This window comes from Cololabis saira, chromosome 3 (genome assembly GCF_033807715.1).
Source record: "Cololabis saira isolate AMF1-May2022 chromosome 3, fColSai1.1, whole genome shotgun sequence".
Taxonomy (NCBI): domain Eukaryota; kingdom Metazoa; phylum Chordata; class Actinopteri; order Beloniformes; family Belonidae; genus Cololabis; species Cololabis saira.
Genome location: NC_084589.1, coordinates 6,536,431 through 6,553,937, shown reverse-complemented (window position 1 = coordinate 6,553,937; position 17,507 = coordinate 6,536,431). Strand labels below are relative to the sequence as shown.

At 46.4% G+C, this 17,507-nt stretch overlaps 1 protein-coding gene across 2 annotated transcripts in view; it reads left to right on the top strand.

The window, feature by feature from the left end:
* Positions 1-17,507, top strand: part of LOC133424937 (dual specificity tyrosine-phosphorylation-regulated kinase 1B-like) — an 84,356-nt gene that overhangs the window by 25,651 nt on the left and 41,198 nt on the right. The window contains exon 1 of one of the 2 annotated variants that reach the window (XM_061715536.1): positions 6,092-7,415. The exons of the other annotated variant lie outside the window; for it this stretch is intronic. Within the exon in view, the coding sequence (XP_061571520.1) occupies positions 7,313-7,415 (103 nt within the window). The 5' untranslated portion in view covers positions 6,092-7,312. Of the gene's footprint in view, positions 1-6,091; positions 7,416-17,507 lie in introns of those variants that run through there. 2 annotated transcript variants of the gene reach the window in all.

The following is a 17,507-nucleotide window of genomic DNA, read 5'->3' as shown; positions in this document are numbered from 1 at the left end:
CTGTCCACAGCTCCATCTTGTGGCCTGATGCGCTAGGCCTCCCGGTACACGGTAAACGCACACTGAGCAGCGGCAGCTTGGCGTCACCGAGACTTTTACCAGCCTTGGAGAGTTTCTCAGATATGTGGGTCTTAGTCTCAGAAAAGCGAGGCAGTCGTGTTTATGCTCCCCCTTCCAGTTTCCTGTTCTCTGTAGCGCTGTCGGCGGGCGTCTGCCCCATGACCTCACGGGAAACACGCCCACCAGACTAGTGCTCCCTCACTTTGACTGAAGGTCCGCAGGGGGCCAGCGGTACAAAGTTCTGGTTCCAGTTCTGGTTCAGCTCAGCTGTGGAACAGTAAAGTCTCCTGACAGCCCTACATCCCTGCCCAGGCTGCATCTGTCATTGCTTCAGCCGGCTGGCTGAGCTGACAGACCCTCATTGTCTCGGTACAGTCCAAACCGGCATCGGCCCCCTGTAGTTACTGGACTGGCGTCCACTTTGAGCTCAACTTGGGTTTTTCTGCTCCGGTTCCGTGTTTGTGGCGTCTGGGGTCAGACTCCCAGACGGGGATCGGTGTCTCTTTAGATCTGGTGAGGCTGGTGTCCTGCACTAAGCATGTTACCATGGTGATCCTCAACTGAACTGGGTCCAGTTGCCCAGTGGGACCAGCACTAGTAAAGTTGTTGGTGGTCGATCATCTGGAGCGTGAGCACGTGTTCACGCTCCACACTTCCCACTGAGAAGACGCAGCATCTTAAAGATGGAAATAGAGGCTTCATTTGGACACAAGTGTGTTTTGTGAGCGTTAAGCCTGATTTAAGGTTAAGTTAAACCAGTGTTTCTCAATCCTGGTCCTCGTGAGCCCCTCTCCTGCATGTTTTAGATGTTTCCCTGCACCAACACAGCTGATTCTAATTAATAGTCCTCATTAACTTGTCACCAAGGTCTGCACAACTCGGTTGATGACACAGGTACTTGTATCACGGTGTGCTGAAGCAGGATAGCATCTAAAACATGCAGGACAGGGGCCCACGAGGACCAGGATTGAAAAACACTGAGTTAAACCAACGCAGAGCCTAAGCAGTTGCCGTGGCGCCGTCATGAACCCTTCGGACTTCTCCGTCACTCCATTTCGCCGCGGTGCAATACCCCCCCAGAGCACTAGGGGGGTTGCGTTCTTTCCCTGAATGGTTTATCGTTGTTTTATTATTATTATTACTATTATATTTTTTTTTTTACGGACTTCCTCAATGAGTTGCTCCTCGACTTGGTCCATGTTGATAATGTTCTGTCCGTGTACAACAACAAGATGTTGGCGGGGATGGCGCAGTCTGGAACTGGAAATGCGTTGCTACCAAGCAAACCAATCACAGCCCTTTCGGTCTGCGTTGGGTCTGCGTCACCTCAACACATAGTTAAATTTTTTGGGAGGTGCACGTCAGGCTACGGCGTAGGCTACGGAGAGACTCCCGCGTAGCCTACGGCGTAGGCTCTGCGTTGATTTGATTTAACGCAGAACCATAAACCAGCCTTTAGTCTCCCTCTGACCCGGACCTGGGTGGCGTTTAGCTCGGAGCCAGGTGAGCCGCTGCAGCCTCTGCTAGCAGTGACACCATGTGCTCCAGTTCCCCTCCAGGTCACGGTTCCTGCTCTTGCAACTCTTCCCAGCAGTGACGGGGAATCCACTCATGGATTCAGAACTCATGAGTGAGAGTCAGTACCTCCTCTGGTGGACCTGCTGCATCATCACCAAGGAGGCAGTTCCTCCAGAGGAGACGGGGAGACTGTTTGGGACATGGTGTGACTTGGAGATGCCAAAAGGGTGTTTCCATTGCAGCGTCAGGAACTACTTGCTTTGTCAACTCACCAGTAAAGCCATCTGCTGTGAGCTTGAAGACGTTTTAGCTTTGTACGGGAGTGTTTGTGAAGCTGGCATGTAGGAATGGGTGATATTTTACCGTTCACGATAAACCGTCCAAAAAATTCCTCACGGTAAGAATTTGTCATCTCACGGTAAAAACGATAAATTCCTGTTGATGACGTTTTTGTGTAAAACTGATTTATGGTTCTGCGTTAAATCCACGCACAACGTACGTGAAGGAAGGAAGGAAGGAAGGAAGGAAGGAAGGAAGGAAGGAAGGAAGGAAGGAAGGAAGGAAGGAAGGAAGGAAGGAAGGAAGGAAGGAAGGAAGGAAGGAAGGAAGGAAGGAAGGAAGGAAGGAAAGAAAGAAAGAAAGAAAGAAAGAAAGAAAGAAAGAAAGAAAGAAAGAAAGAAAGAAAGAAAGAAAGAAAGAAAGAAAGAAAGAAAGAAAGAAAGAAAGAAAGAAAGAAAGAAAGAAAGAAAGGAGGAAGGAAGGAAATGAGCCTGAAAGAAAGAAAGAAAGAAAGAAAGAAAGAAAGCGAGATAGATTTATAGTTACAAAGGTGGAGTTGAATTGGTATTTTTTTTATCGTCATTTTAATCGTTATAGGGATAAATGACAGAAATTATCGTGATACATTTTTTAGTCCATACCGCCCATCCCTACTGGCATGCTCCTCTAGTTTCCCTTCACAGCTCCATCTTGTGAAGCTTCAAGGGTGACGGTCGTCTTCAACATGGACAGAAGTGGCAACTCCAACCAAGCGCTTGACTGGGTTTGGTTGGTAGGGGCCGTTGTGGTCATGTGACCTGCGTTAGTGGAGGCCGTGGCTCTGTGAGGGCTTTGGTGATGAGTAAACCAGTGTAGGGTGCAGTCTCTGGTGCCGGTGGCTGTGAGGAGCTGGAACAAAGACTCGCAGGTCGTCATGCCTGAACTGTGGAGACCTCCTCCAGGTCAGAACCGGTCCCATGTGGACCTCCTGATCACTAACACCAACGACGGAGAGGAGTTTCTCTTGTTGCTTTTACATGGTAGATGACATGAACAAACATGCATTACAGTTAAATGTACCCTAAAGAAATTCAGTTGAGTTGAACAGGTAACAGTCATGTGGTTGTAAAGTTGAATACCTGAAATGAATGTGCCAGTAAAAAGGTCTTTAATATTGAAAAAGGGTGCAAATGTAGCCCGAGAAGAGCTGGGATCAACTCCAGCAGACCCGTGGGACCCTGAACACCAGTATGCAGGTGAACTGGATTGATTCCAGATCTGATTTACATTTCAGAATAGTGCCATCATTGTGACATGTGTAATCATTTGGGTGCCAGGCCGGATGCTGGTGTTGAATCAGACGGGTCCCATCTCCGCTGAGTTCCTCCTCAGAGAATGATCACATGGCTGAACTTTTTCTGCTGGATCAGGTGTGTTAGCAGCGTGGCACATCACTGACTACGTTTACGTGCAGTCAATAACCTTTTTCTAACCAGAATATTAGCAATAACCCGGTTGCGCACGGCCATGTAAAACGGCCATGTAAAAACCCCAATATGACTAGTGATGCACCGATTGTTCGGTAACCGAAATTGTTTGGCCGAAAATGGCAAAAAAAACACTTTCGGTGTTCGGTGGAATAAGTGGGAAAAAAACCGAACAATTAATAACGGCGTTGTAATATAAATAGACTGGCCGCTCCGTAACTGTTGCGCACCACATAAATCGTTGGCCAACCAAAAACTAACCACATAACACTCCCGTAATGGTTGCGCACCACATAAAGTGTTGGCCAACAAAAAACTAACCACATAAGAATTTTACCTAACATTCACTAGCAGGTGGAACCAAAACAACATAAATCAATCTATTACAGGTGGGTTTAGATGACGAAATCAAACAGCGAAGAGCGTGGAGTGAAGTGGTGCGGTGCAAACATGTCACAGTGTGGAAGTATTTTAGAGTGGCAAAGAATAATACAAGAATGGCTGTTTGCAATGAATGTTCTGCTCAAATATCTAGAGGGGGCACATCTGCAAAGTCTTTCAGCTACAAGTTTGATTTATCATTTGAAATGATAAAAAACCCTGAGCGCTTTAATGCATTTTTATTGTTTTAAGGCCTATGTTACAATGTTCAGTCAGTTAAGCCTAACGTAAGCTCAAAGATGGCCAAAAAATGTATTTTGCTAATTTATTTATTTCAAGTTATTGTTCTTTGCTGGTATAATGTCTGCTGGAATATTTAAGAAATGCTGGGAAATTTAAAAAATTTCAGTTTTTTATGTTCAACAAATGTTTTCTACCTTGTAATTTTGTAAAAGATATTTTTCTTTTAAAAGCATGCCTAAATCAAATTTATTTGATTTCGGTGCATCACTAAATATGACCCCTGGGTTACTCCTTTTAAAACCTGAATATTGGGTCATGTAAACGCCTAACGGAATATCCCCATCAAAAGGAACTGGAATTTGTTTTCTGCTCATGTTCTTTTCGCAAGGAATCCTGGTCTTTTGAGTCCAGGAAGTTCTTGTTAACACGGAGAAACACAAGACCAGGAGGAGACTAATCACTTCATATATGTAATGAAAGATTTTGGCATTTCTAGACGGTAGAAAGTACCGGGATAGCGAGATTTACAAAAAGGTGAGCGAAAAGTTGCACGAAGCAGGACCTGTACGAACGCCAGACCAGATCCAGCTCCGCTGGAAGACGCTGAAAAAGGAGAACTACAGGGACAAGAAACAAAACGGTACCAGCAGGTCCGATTATCCGCCGTGCTGCTGTTATTGTGGTTGTTCTGGAAGTGGAAATGACGAGAATTGCGTCATGACGTTCTCCGTGCGTCGCTGGTTTGATCCAGATATCCCAAATGATTAATTACCATGTATACAGGGATAACCCTGTTTGATCACGCATGGAAACAGATTCTTCCCAATGTTTCAGTAACCGGAATATTGACCTTAACCCCAATTTTGACTGCATGTAAACGTAGTCACAGTAATGAGCTGAGCCTGGACTGTTGTAGAAAACGTTGGTCCTGACAGCAGAGCGGGATGTTGTTGAGGGGAAAACTGGTTGAGCTGGACCTGAGACCTGGACCTGAGACCTGGACCTGAGACCTGGACCTGAGACCTGGACCTGAGACCTGGACCTGAGAGCCGCTCATTCCCCCTGAAAACACCCTGCTGTGTGTGGGGACGTGCGTGTGAGCAGGGCCTCCTCTCCTCCATGTCCAGCTCCTTTAAGGAGCGGCAGCTGCGTCTCTGCTGTTCCCAGGCAGCATTGTGCCTGATTTAGAAGCAGCGCGTGGATAGCAACAGTACCAACGTTTCTGGAGACGGGTGACCCGGCTCAGCTGCACGGAGTCGGCCTGGCCGGGGGTCGGAGGCCGCCCCTACCCCTCCTCTGCCCCCGCCCCCCGGCTCAGCTGCACGGCCTCGGCCTGCCCCCCCGATCCTCCCCCCGACCACGTCCTTCTCTCCGTTTCTACCTGACATCTTCAAACTATTTCCGCGTCACTCCGGACTCGCGCCACTCCAGCAGTCACAGGGAGAGCGGCCCCGCCCACCGGCCTCCCTCTCAGCCAATCACAGGCGGGGCAGGGACTGGCCGCAGCCAATCAACGCACAGCTGCCTTGGCGTCGGGTAGCAACAGTAGAGCGAGGGAAGGGGCCGATGAAACACGCTCCAAACACGGCGCTGTGTGCCGGAGACGGGGCAGAAAAACAAATAAAACCACCATTATGACAACTGCAGGATGTTTTTCTGTGTCTCCGTTGTTGTTTAAGTGCAATTCAACCCTCCCCATGTATGCCTGTGTATAAAGTTCTAGTATATATATCCTGCTGTTACTATAAATGGACAGGACGGGAGAGGTTTGCTGGGAGAGACCATTCCGTTCAGAGGGGGGGGCGCGGATTCCCCGCACCGCAGTCGGCTTAGCAATAACTCCTCAAGAAGCTCGGAGTGGTCGCCTTGAGCTTTTGTGGGGATTTGCACCGGTGTTATGTTTCATTTCCACCGTATCTGTGTTTGTTTGACCGTTGTTAAGCCGGGCGGCTGGGGTCGGGGAGGCCGGGGCCTCCCCCCGCCGGTGGTACGGTCCTCCCCGGAGGGGAGGAGCCGCGCGGCGGCGGCGGGGGCTGAGTCTCCGGAGGAGCAGGGAACGGACGGGGAACGGGACCAACTCACACCAAAGTCGTCCTGCTGGGGCTTTCTACCGCCACGGACCGCAGGAGCCGAGGAGCCGAGCCCCGAGGAACCCCCGGGAAAACCGCGGAGGAGCAGGCCGGCCGGGAGCAGCCGTCGGCGGGGACCGGAGTCCCGGAACCCCGCGCTTCTTTTGTCTGGGCGGGCGGAGCTCCGGGTGTGTTGTGGTCGTGGAGCTGAGAACCGGACCGATGGTTCGCTGAGTTCGTCCTTCAACCCGGACACCCACACCCTCTCTGGATCTAAACTTTGTAGCCCGGATCTCTTCACCTTCACCCCCCCGAGCTCGTGATCGGGGAAGTTTCTGCTGCGGATTGTTTACATTTTCCCGTGACGTCAACATCCGATTCTGTTCCGGTTCGGTTCTTGGGGAACAGTTCCCACAACCCCCCCCCCCCTGTTGAGTGGGGAGTGACACCCGAACCCCTGCTCTCTCGGATTAATCCCAGCCCCCCCCTCTCAGAGCTGCGGTAATTGGAGCTATTTGTGGAGAGAGGGATGGGGTAAAAGCGGCAGCTGGAAACCGGACCCCCCCCACCCATTCCTCCCCCTGGGCCCAGCTGGCAGCATGCTGCGTGAACCCGGGTAGCCCGGACCGCCCTCACCCCCCAGGCCCAGCTGGATCCCACCTGACCCGAGCCGAGCAGCTGACCATGTAGCCCCCACCCCCCTGGACTCCGGTTCTGGACCACCGTACGGATACATGGTCACATGACTCACACCTTTATCCATTTGGGACATTTCACTGACACTGTCATCACAGCGGACGCTTAGATTAGATTAGAGAGCTGTGTCAGACACCAGCGGCCCCCCCAGCCCACACACAGAATGCATGAAACTGCCAAATCCAACACAAAACTAACCTGAAAAACCAAATATTGTATCTCCCTTCAGCCCCCCGTCCCCGCCCCCCTCTAGCGTTCAGAGTCTATATGTAGAGAGAGGTCTATATCTATACTGTAACTCACACAGAGATTATATTTTTACTTCAGACAAACGCTGCCTGAACACCAGTTGGTTGCCTTAGAAACCGTCACAGAGGAAGAAGGGAGGAACGGAAAACAAAGTCAGAGAAGAAGAAGGTGCCTTTTGATTGGTCGGTCAAGTTTCCCACCATTTCAAGCTACGTTTGTTTAGCTGGATGTAAACGTTTGACCTGAACTCTGGGATTGAAAACACCCTTTTGACAGATACTGGTCTACTTCACTCCTCCAACACACGCACACACATTTCCCCGCTGGAGCGAACAGTTTACGAGCGTTTCCATGGTTGTCACGTCATCATCCGTGGACGAGAAGCCGGCCCCCCCCTGCAGGATGGTCCAGTCAGAGCCGTGGATCGCCTCAGCCCTGCTTCGTAAAAACAAGAGTCAGTAAACACGGGAACACACACACACACACACACACACACACACACACACACACACACACACACACACACACACACACACACACTGTTAGCTGAGCTTACTCCTCTTCCCTGTTTCATACGACAGCCACAGATGTGTGGCAGCGGTCGCCGTGACAACGCATGTGTGTGTATGGTTGTGCTTCAGTGGGGGAACATATGATGAGCATATTTAGTGGCATAACTCAGCGGTGACATGTGTGTCCTCTGTGGACGGACCATAGTGGTGGACGGTTGATGCCCCTTCCTCCAATCTGTTGATCTGTGTAAAAACACAATAGAGGGTCTGCATTGACGTCACTTCCCCACTGGACCAGCCCCCTTACTCACACTGAGTGGAAAAAACAGCTGCAACTAGTGGAGAAGACGGGATAACAGCTGATTATCAGCTTAAATTAAAGTCAGTTGGACTTGACAGTGACCCGTACAGTTACCAAGAACCAGTGGTCGCTTGACGCTTGGTCCGACTTCAAGGCAGGATTTGTTGTAGAAATTAAAGTGATGAGGACACGAACTAGGGCTGCACGATTCTGGACAAAATGAGAATCACGATTTTTTTGCTTAGAATTGAGATCACGATTCTCTCACGATTTTTTTCCAATATAAAATTTATTGCACTTATTACTTTAACTTTGCAACAGCTGAACAAAAATATAATAACAATAAACATCTCTTGTCTTCTTTACACAAACCTTTGAATAATTTAAAGAATAATAACAATTTTGAACAATATTTGTTCCTCCCCGAGTTGAACACCCTTTCAGAAAGGGGACTTGTAACAGATCCTGTAGTTCTGAGGCAACAAATTATTCCTCTGGCTGCTTTTCGCTGTAACAGCTGACATTGAACATAAAAACAATAAACATCTCTCTTGTCTTTAAATAATTTTAACAATAACAATTTTAACAATATTTATGTGTCAGGTGATGAGAAAGGTAGATGTTTCTCCAAATGTAATCCACAATCATTAACAAAATACAACAAACATGACAACATGATAGTTGACCATGACAGGACTACAACAACCTAGAACATAGGCCTAGTCCTTTTTTTATGCAGCCATCTTTAAAAAAAAAAAAAAAAAAAAATTTTTTTTTTTTTTTTTTTTAAATCGTCGTCATTTGGAAATGAGATCGCGTTCAAGCATGAATCGAGATCGCGATTTTTTAACGATTAATCGTGCAGCCCTAACACGAACTTTATGATTTGACCGTTTAACGTTAACTACCCAAAAATCCAACATTACCTGATACAAAATGGGAACCACAAATCCACGTTTCGGTGTCTGGAATCCAGTTGTTTCTGTGAATTGCAGCGATCCATTTGTCTCTCTTAAGCTTATTTTTCAGCAGTCTGTAAAACGATAACTCTGATTTCTTGCTAAATCTATGAGTACAGTCGATCGCACAACAGCTCTTTCCCATTTTAGATGTTTTCCAGTTGCTCAAACTGAAAGTTTACACTGACACTCAGTCTTTCTGCCACTCAGTCTTTCTGACACTCAGTCTTTCTGTCACTCAGTCTTTCTGCCACTCAGTCTTTCTGACACTCAGTCTTTCTGACACTCAGTCTTTCTGTCACTCAGTCTTTCTGTCACTCAGTCTTTCTGACACTCAGTCTTTCTGACACTCAGTCTTTCTGCCACTCAGTCTTTCTGACACTCAGTCTTTCTACCTCTCAGTCTTTCTGCCACTCAGTCTTTCTGACACTCAGTCTTTCTGTCACTCAGTCTTTCTGTCACTCAGTCTTTCTGTCACTCAGTCTTTCTGACACTCAGTCTTTCTGACACTCAGTCTTTCTACCTCTCAGTCTTTCTGTCACTCAGTCTTTCTGTCACTCAGTCTTTCTGACACTCAGTCTTTCTGACACTCAGTCTTTCTGACACTCAGTCTTTCTGTCACTCAGTCTTTCTGACACTCAGTCTTTCTGACACTCAGTCTTTCTGTCACTCAGTCTTTCTGCCACTCAGAGGGCGTAACCCGCTGTGAAGTCGCATCTGTAACGTCATGCACATTCCCTCTATACACATCATTTGGTTGTAGTGGTTGCTAGGAGACCAATGCATCTAGATCCGCCTCCAGCAGCAGGAACTCAGTAGATGGTTCCTGTCTGACTTCATCAGTGCCTCGTGGTTCTGGAGGAGTTCTGGTGTGTTCTTCTTTCCAACGTTGCTTGAGTTCAGTGAGGTTTTTGGACCTGGACCTCTACGCAGCTCTCTGGTCCCACCACAGCATTTCAGTCAGGTTCAGGTCTGGACTTTGATCTGGTCCTTCCAGAACCTTGACTCTTTTATTTGCCTTCATTCTGATGTAGGTCTGCTGCTCTGTGATCATTTCCTGTCACATGACCCAGTTTCAGTCCAACCTTTCAACCGTTTTCGTCCATCAATGTGTAATGTGAATGTGAATAATCTTTCTCACTGTTAGAAACTCAACAGCTGCTAGTTTAAATGGTTTATTATTCTTCACAGTTGTGTGTGCAGCAACAGTTGCTTCTCTAAGACCACTGCTGACATCTTTCCCTCTTGGCACTGTAATAACCCACACTTGGCCTGGGTTTACTGTGGTCTTCGCCTGAACGTTTGTCAGGTTAAGCCTGATTTAAGGTTCTGCATTACACCAACGCAGAGCCTACGCCGTTGCCGTGACGTTGCCGTGACGTTGCCGTGACGTTGCCGTGACGCTGTCGTGAACCCTTCGGACTTGTCCGTCACTCCATTTGGCCGCGGCTCGGCGGCTGCTCACTCACCCGGGGAACATCTCCCCCTAGAGTCACTAACCAGTAACTACAACAACAATGAAGTCTCGGTGCGTGGTATGGGAGTATGAGTATCTGAGAGCAGTATGGGCCCTGATACCACCTAAGTTGGAGCAGTTTCAGGCTGGTTCTTGTCCAGGTGCTGCTGTCTCTGCTGGACTGGCCGTGCTGGCGTGGTTTCTAGTCTGACCCCAGATCAGACTGACCCCCCTGTCCTCCACCTGGGCCTCTGATTGGCTGGAGAACACGGGGCAGCAGTGAGTGGGGGGTCGGGGCTGTGATCCAGTGATCCAGTGATCCAGTGATCCAGTGATCCCCGTCCCGGCAGCAGCACTGACGAGGCATCGGGAGAATCTACTCATCAAATGATAAGAAGATCCCCACAAAATGGTCTTAAAAACATTCAAATCCAGAACTAGAACCAACCAAACACAGACACCTGCTCAGAACAACCTGAATGAAAGCTGGTTGTTACGGTTCCGTCGTTCTTCATGTTCACGTTTCAGGATAAACGATTGCGGGTCACTTGATCATTTCCTGTTGCTGAGATGAATCTTTGAATGAGTTCAGTCTGAGCTGGTTGTCAGTGACCACGGTTACATGATGTTTTTTAATTTGGAATTAATTATTCCCAATTAAATAATTCAGAATTAAACTATTTTCCTTGAGTTTACATGGAAATAGTAATTCTGAATTGAGGTTTACATGGAAAACATGTTTGATGGTCTTTCTCCAATTCCTCTCCAGGTCTGGGGGTTGGGAAGGTTCTGATTGGATAGGGGGGGGACCGGAAGTTACACTACCGGAACACACAGATAGGGTTTGTGATGCTGCAGGAACGCTGCACTGATGTGTCGCTGTGATGACGGGGCTTCCAATCCACGTGTTTCCACCGTGGTTTGGCTTTCTCGTACCTCTGTGCCGACACGGCGTCACGGTTTCATCCACCAGCCTCTTTCCTTCATCATTATATTCATGTGTGCTGATCACGGATCAATGACGATACGCTGCACCTCTAATCAAAACTCACTTTTGAGCATCGTTGTTATCTGTGTGGACTCATTTTCCCACGTCCCACGTCAAGCTGAGATATTTGAAAAACTGAAGAAATAACAGGGCTTGCTTTTAAAATACTTTAAAATCAGTGGTCTGAAATATTTGACATCCTGGATGAATAAAAATCCTGGATGATTGTAGTAGCCGGGGCAGCACAGGTGTGTAGTAACCAAGTACATGTACTTCCTTACATTACTTAAGTAGTTTTTTGAGGATTTGTACTTTACTTGCGTTTTTTCTTTGCCACCTCGTTACTGGTTACAAATTAAAATAATCAAAGAATTATATTTAGCAAGAAAGACAGTTTATTTTTGGTGTTGTATTCTATACCACATTTCATTCACCTGAAAGTAAAATAAAAAAAAAACAAGAGAAGGATCATTTTTGGTTGTGTTGCTTCTTTTCATGCGTACTATAAAATACTTGTACTTGATATTGATATTTGAGTATATTTTTTCACAAGATACTTTTGATACTTAAGTACATTTAATGTGAGCTAATTTAAGACTTTTACTCAAGTAATTTTCTTATGGGTGACTAACTTTTACCAAAGTCTTTTTCAGTTATACTTTTACTTAGTTCCTTTTTTCAAGTACTTTATACAGCTCTGCGGGGCAGACAGCAACCGTGTAGCCGGCGTCGGCGGGAGCTCTCACCACCAGGACATGTACACAGATATATTGTGCTGTAGACGCCGGGCTGTTCCTGAGTAACAGAACAGCAGAAAGCAGCGGCTCACGTGACCTGATGCTGTTCCAGTCTGAAGTTGCTCAGAGCTGCACGTCCTGCTGCTGCTGCTGCTCAGAGCTGCACACCTGTGGAAACATTCAGCGCTCAGGGAAACGCTCACCATCGTCCAGTGTACGCCATTTCTGGAGGCGCTGGTTCTCCTGTTCACATTAGGGGTCTCGCCCCAACTGTGATGGACCACGTGTGTGTCTGTGGTTCTCCAGAACCGTCATCCCGTCTACCTCTCAGCTGACAATGACTATGTTTACATGCAGTCAAAATTGGGGTTAAGGTCAATATTCCGGTTACTGAAACATTGGGAAGAATCTGTTTCCATGCGTGAGCTAACAGGGTTATCCCTGTTTACATGGTGATTCATCATTTGGGATATCTGGATCAAACCAGCGACGCACGGAGAACATCATGACGCAATTACTGTCATTTCCACTTCTTCTTCCTGTATCCAAATCCAAAACAACAACAATAACAGCAGCACGGTGGATATCGGACCCACTGGTATCGTTTTGTTTCTCCACCCTGTAGTTCTCCTTTTCCAGCGTCTTCCAGCGGAGCTGGATCTGGTCTGGCGTTCCTACAAATCCTGCTTCACCCAACTTTTCGCTCACCTTCTTGTAAATCTGTTTATCCCGGTACTTTCTACCATCTACAAATGCAGAAATGTTCATATCCTTCATTACATTTATGAAGTGATTAGTCTCCTCCTGGTCTTGTGTTTCTCCGTGTTTATAAGAACTTCCTGGACTCAAAAGACCAGGATTCCTTGTGAACAGAACATGTGCAGAAAACAGATTCCTGTTCCTTTTGATGGGGAAATCCCGTTAAAAAAAGGAGTAACCCAGGGGTCATATTTGGGTTTTTAGAATAGAATAGAAGAATAGAATAGAATAGAATAGAATAATTCCGGTTAGAAAAGGTTATTGATGCATGGATACGCAGTCTGTGTTTGTTTACACACAGATGTGGTCATGTGAGCTGTGATTGGCCGAGCCGGGGCTGTGATTGGCCGAGCCGGGGCCGTGATTGGCCGAGCCGGGGCCGTGATTGGCCGAGCCGGGGCCGTGATTGGCCGAGCCGGGGCTACTGTCTGCTGCAGGTTGGCTGTGCATTTCCTAGCTTTTGAAGGCCAGGGGGGTCAGGTGAGCTCATTTGTGTTAAACTCAGCGGCTCCACCATCAGGGTTTGTCTTCTACAGTCACACGAGGATCTGACCTCTTGATCAGTTTCAGCTTTACAGGCCAGTCATTTTAACTTCCAGATTTGTAAATTAGTTCCACAATATAGACTCTCTGTAAAAGTCCCATCATCATCCTCTGGTTAGACTTTGTTCTTGGACTGATCCTGACATGTGTGCAGTTCTGACTCGTCTCTCACGTCCCGTCCAGCTGGACCGGTGCGTCCACAGGGCCGGAGCTGGGAGGGCTGGGGATCAGTTGGATTCAACATCCCACAGATGGATTTCAGTTCCAAAACTGGTTTTGATATAATACATGATTTGTTATAAAAGTGGAGGATAAACCTTTTTTGGACACTAAATTCTGCAGACTGGTTAAGCTGTTTCTGAGCTGGTTTGTTGATTGAACCCATTAGGACCAGTGGCGACGCAGGTGTCCCACAGGTGATTCTAAATCGATTCTCATATTAATTCCTAAGTATCGATTCGTATGTCTAAAGATCGTTTTTTTTTTAATTTTATTTTATTTTATTTCCATCATCATTTATTTTCCATCATTACATTTTTGCCCGGTGAACTTTAATCCCAGTAGTCATTTAATTCACACATCCGTGGTGTGAAACTATCAAACACTGAACATGGCGTTGAAGAATAGTGGTAGCGTTAACAAAGCGCTGGTTTTGAAAACTCCTGAACTAAATGAACTTTTCTTTAGAGAAAATGCTGGATATTTCAGCTTACATTTCTAAATGTTATATTAGTTCAATGAAGTTCCTATTATCTATATTTACTATAGCTTGTTTGGTTTCTCTGTTACCGGACAGTTTGTCATGAAATACCTGAAAATTGTCTGGTGCTTCATGGCCAGCTGTGTCTGGTGACAGAATAAATCAGACAAGCTAAAATGATGTTTACTGCATGAGCTGTTGCAATTACCTTTTTGCACTTTAAATGGATATTTATTTCTTAGTTATTTCACTAGTTATTTTACAATCATATCATTCATGCAACAGCTCAAAAAACATTTTTAATAACACTAACCCAAATCAATATCGAATCGATTTGGATCGAATCAAATTGTGATAATCGATTCTGAATTTTAAGAATCGGAATCAAATCGGTTCTTGACATTTGAATGGATCCCCAGCCCTAGTGCTGACACATCCTGTGTCTCCTGGACTGTATCATAGTCCACTCCGTCCATGTTAAGCACCACATACTTTTTCATCAAGTAGAAAGTGGTCCGGGTTCCTATGGGTCAACAACACGTATAAATACTAGTATAAAAATGTTGTGACTGCATGTGCCTTTCAAAAATGACACCTAAATACCTGACCCTGCTCCAGAAAGGCCAACTGACCAATGGAATAACAGCAAACAAAAACTGGTGGAGATTTTGAAGAACTTGCCCTCTTTGATCCAAAGGTGACGTGTTAAGCTTGAGTTATGGTTCTGCGTCAAAACGACGCCGTGCCTACGGCGTGTGGTACGCGTCGACGCAGACCACACGCCGTCACTGACGCCGTCACTGACGCCGTCAATGACGTCACCTCCCAAAAATTGTAACTACGCGTCGAGGAGACGCAGACCAACGCAGACGAGAGGGCTGTGATTGGTTCGCTTGGTAGCAACGCATTTCCGGTTTCCGGTTTGAAGCAGTCGTGAACTTTCAGCGCTCTTTTCTTGTGTATGTGTGATTTTTTTTTTGTTGTTTTTTTTTGTTTTTTTGCACAATAGTTGTCTTTATCTCTTTGATTCAATGTGACCGGAAAAAGTCGGATAAACCATTCAGGAAAAAATCGCGAACTAGCGGTCACGGGGGGAACTGCACCGCGGAGAAATGGAGTGACGGAGAAGTCCGAAGGTTCACGGCAGCGTCACGGTGACGGCGTAGGCTCTGCGTTGGTTTGACGCAGAACCTTAATTCAGGCTTTAGTCCTGACACGTCCAGATGGCTCAGAACTCACCTTTACTGTCCCCTCTACTGTCCCCTCTACTCCCCCCTCTACTCCCACAACCTCGTTCTCTTCCTCAGCAACCAATTGCAGAGTTTGGCATATCATGTTTGGATTGGTTTGGATTGTGCTGCATTTTTTCCACCAATAGAAACGGTCTTTTTATTTAATTTTTTTGCCCTCTAGTTCTTTTCCTTGGAATGTTTCCTCCTGCACCAAACATCGTGACAAATTTTAGAACAAAACTCTGTGTTTGTGATTAGTCATAACTCTGATTTAACAAAGACTAGCGTATGAACACGGTGTAAAACTCTTGAAAGCTCAGGTCAAACCCATAACTCGGCACAGCTGCGTCTCGCGGCTGCTTCACTGCTCATGTGATTTGGACATGCTGGCCAGTTTGTTGGACTCCGGACAAGTGCCAAGCATCTAACCTTCCAGGTTGAGTGTCATCTGGAACTGAGACATGTTGCAGTTCCTGCGCCGGCCGCTAGAGGCTCCAAAAGCCAGTCCATCTCCACTGACCTCCGGGTTAAAATGTCCAACTCTAGAGCAGAAATAAACACATTTACAGTCTGCTTCAAAGAACCGTTTTGGTCTCAATCGTTTGATTTCACATCCATGACAACTCTGTTTATGTAAAGCAATACATTTCTTTCTGATATGATTGATTGAGTCAGCTCAGCTGTTCTGACTTCCTCATCCATAATCATCATTTCTCCACGCTTAGCCAAACAACCAGCCGTTTGTAAAGACCCAGTGTCGGGTAAATGCAACGGTTATTTTTAATTTTGTTGTTGAGTCGACGTGTGAGATGCCTTCTCCCATCTACTGCAAAACAAATCTACCTACGGGCACTAATAAAGTCAACTTGAACTTGATGTTGAACGCTGGTGTACAGTAATCCCTGGTTTTTGGCGGGCGTGACGTTCCAACAATAGCCCATGATTGGTGAAATCCGCAAAGTAGCAACCTTTATTTTTTACAATTATTATACAAGGCTTCAAATTGCGGAGCCCACCGCGACCCGAGTTATTGGATTTGAACGAGAAAAAATGAAAAATGATACAAATATACAATAAGTACAATAAGTACAGTAAGACAAATTGTGACTCACTGCTCTTCTGAGCTGCTGCATCCTGACTCGCTCTGTAGTGTCTTTTTCTTCTAAAGCCACGGTACAGGAGTGTTTTTTCCAGAGAAGAACATAGTTATGGGTCGTTGTTGTCGCTCTTTTTTCTTCTGGGCAAAAAGATTGTTATAAACCAACATGCCACTAGGGATGGGAATTGATAAGATTTTTTCGATTCCGATTCCATTTTCGATTGTGCTTAACGATTCGATTCTTTATCGATTCTCTTATCGATTCTCATTTGGAAAAAAGGAGAAGAAACAATTTTAGTATCAACTTTGTTTTATATCTTTGAACAAAAAAAAGTGAGGTCTTAAGACGCCCCCAGCCTTAGGCTCCTCCATGGTGCCAGGGGGTCCCCACAAAATTATTTGTAATATAAAATATGTATGTAATATAAAATAATAATAATAAAATAAATATTCTTCTGTAGAAATTAACTAAAAACAACAAATTATTTTGTCGCAATTACACAAGAATGTCCAGTAACACGTTCAACACCACAAACTTAGTCACTGCTGGTAACATTCATCTATTCTGGCCTGATACTCATCCCTGCCTTGATGAAAGGAGAATCTAGCGGTAGATGCTCTTTAACTTCTCCATAGATGAGCTGACGAGCTGCAGCTGTGTCAGGAGCTCTGCTGTCCGCCGGAGGGCCCGGCACGTCCTCGTGGCCGAGAGCGCAGCTCTTCTAAAGCATGAATTATGGTTCCGCGTTAAATCGACGCAGAGCCTACGGTGTAGGGGACGCGGGGACGCGCGCCGTACAGTGCGTGTCGCCGCGTACCCTACGCCGTGGGCTCTACGTTGGTGTAACGCGGAACCATAAACCAGCCTTACCTCACGCCGGCTGACTCCGCGCTCCCAGCGCATCAGCCGGCCGAGTCCTGACAGTTTCCCCCCTTTGTTGAAATGTCCACATTGCAAGTATTGTCGCCCTATTGTCATCCTTTTTGGTAAAATGTAACCAAACTTCCGAGCGTTTATGCCGCTTTGTCCCCGTGTTTTCCTGCTGGGCGCGAATGCGCACGTTGCTCAACGTGCTTGGTGACGTCATTCGTGCCCACTGGAATCGATAAGGGAATTGTTTGCGAAAAAGGCAAACGATTCCAAGGAATTGAAACCCTGGGAACCGGTTCTCAACAAGAACCGGTTCTCGATTCCCATCCCTACATGCCACCATGGATTATATCTGAGAACTGTAATGAACGATTCATCAAAGGGTCCCA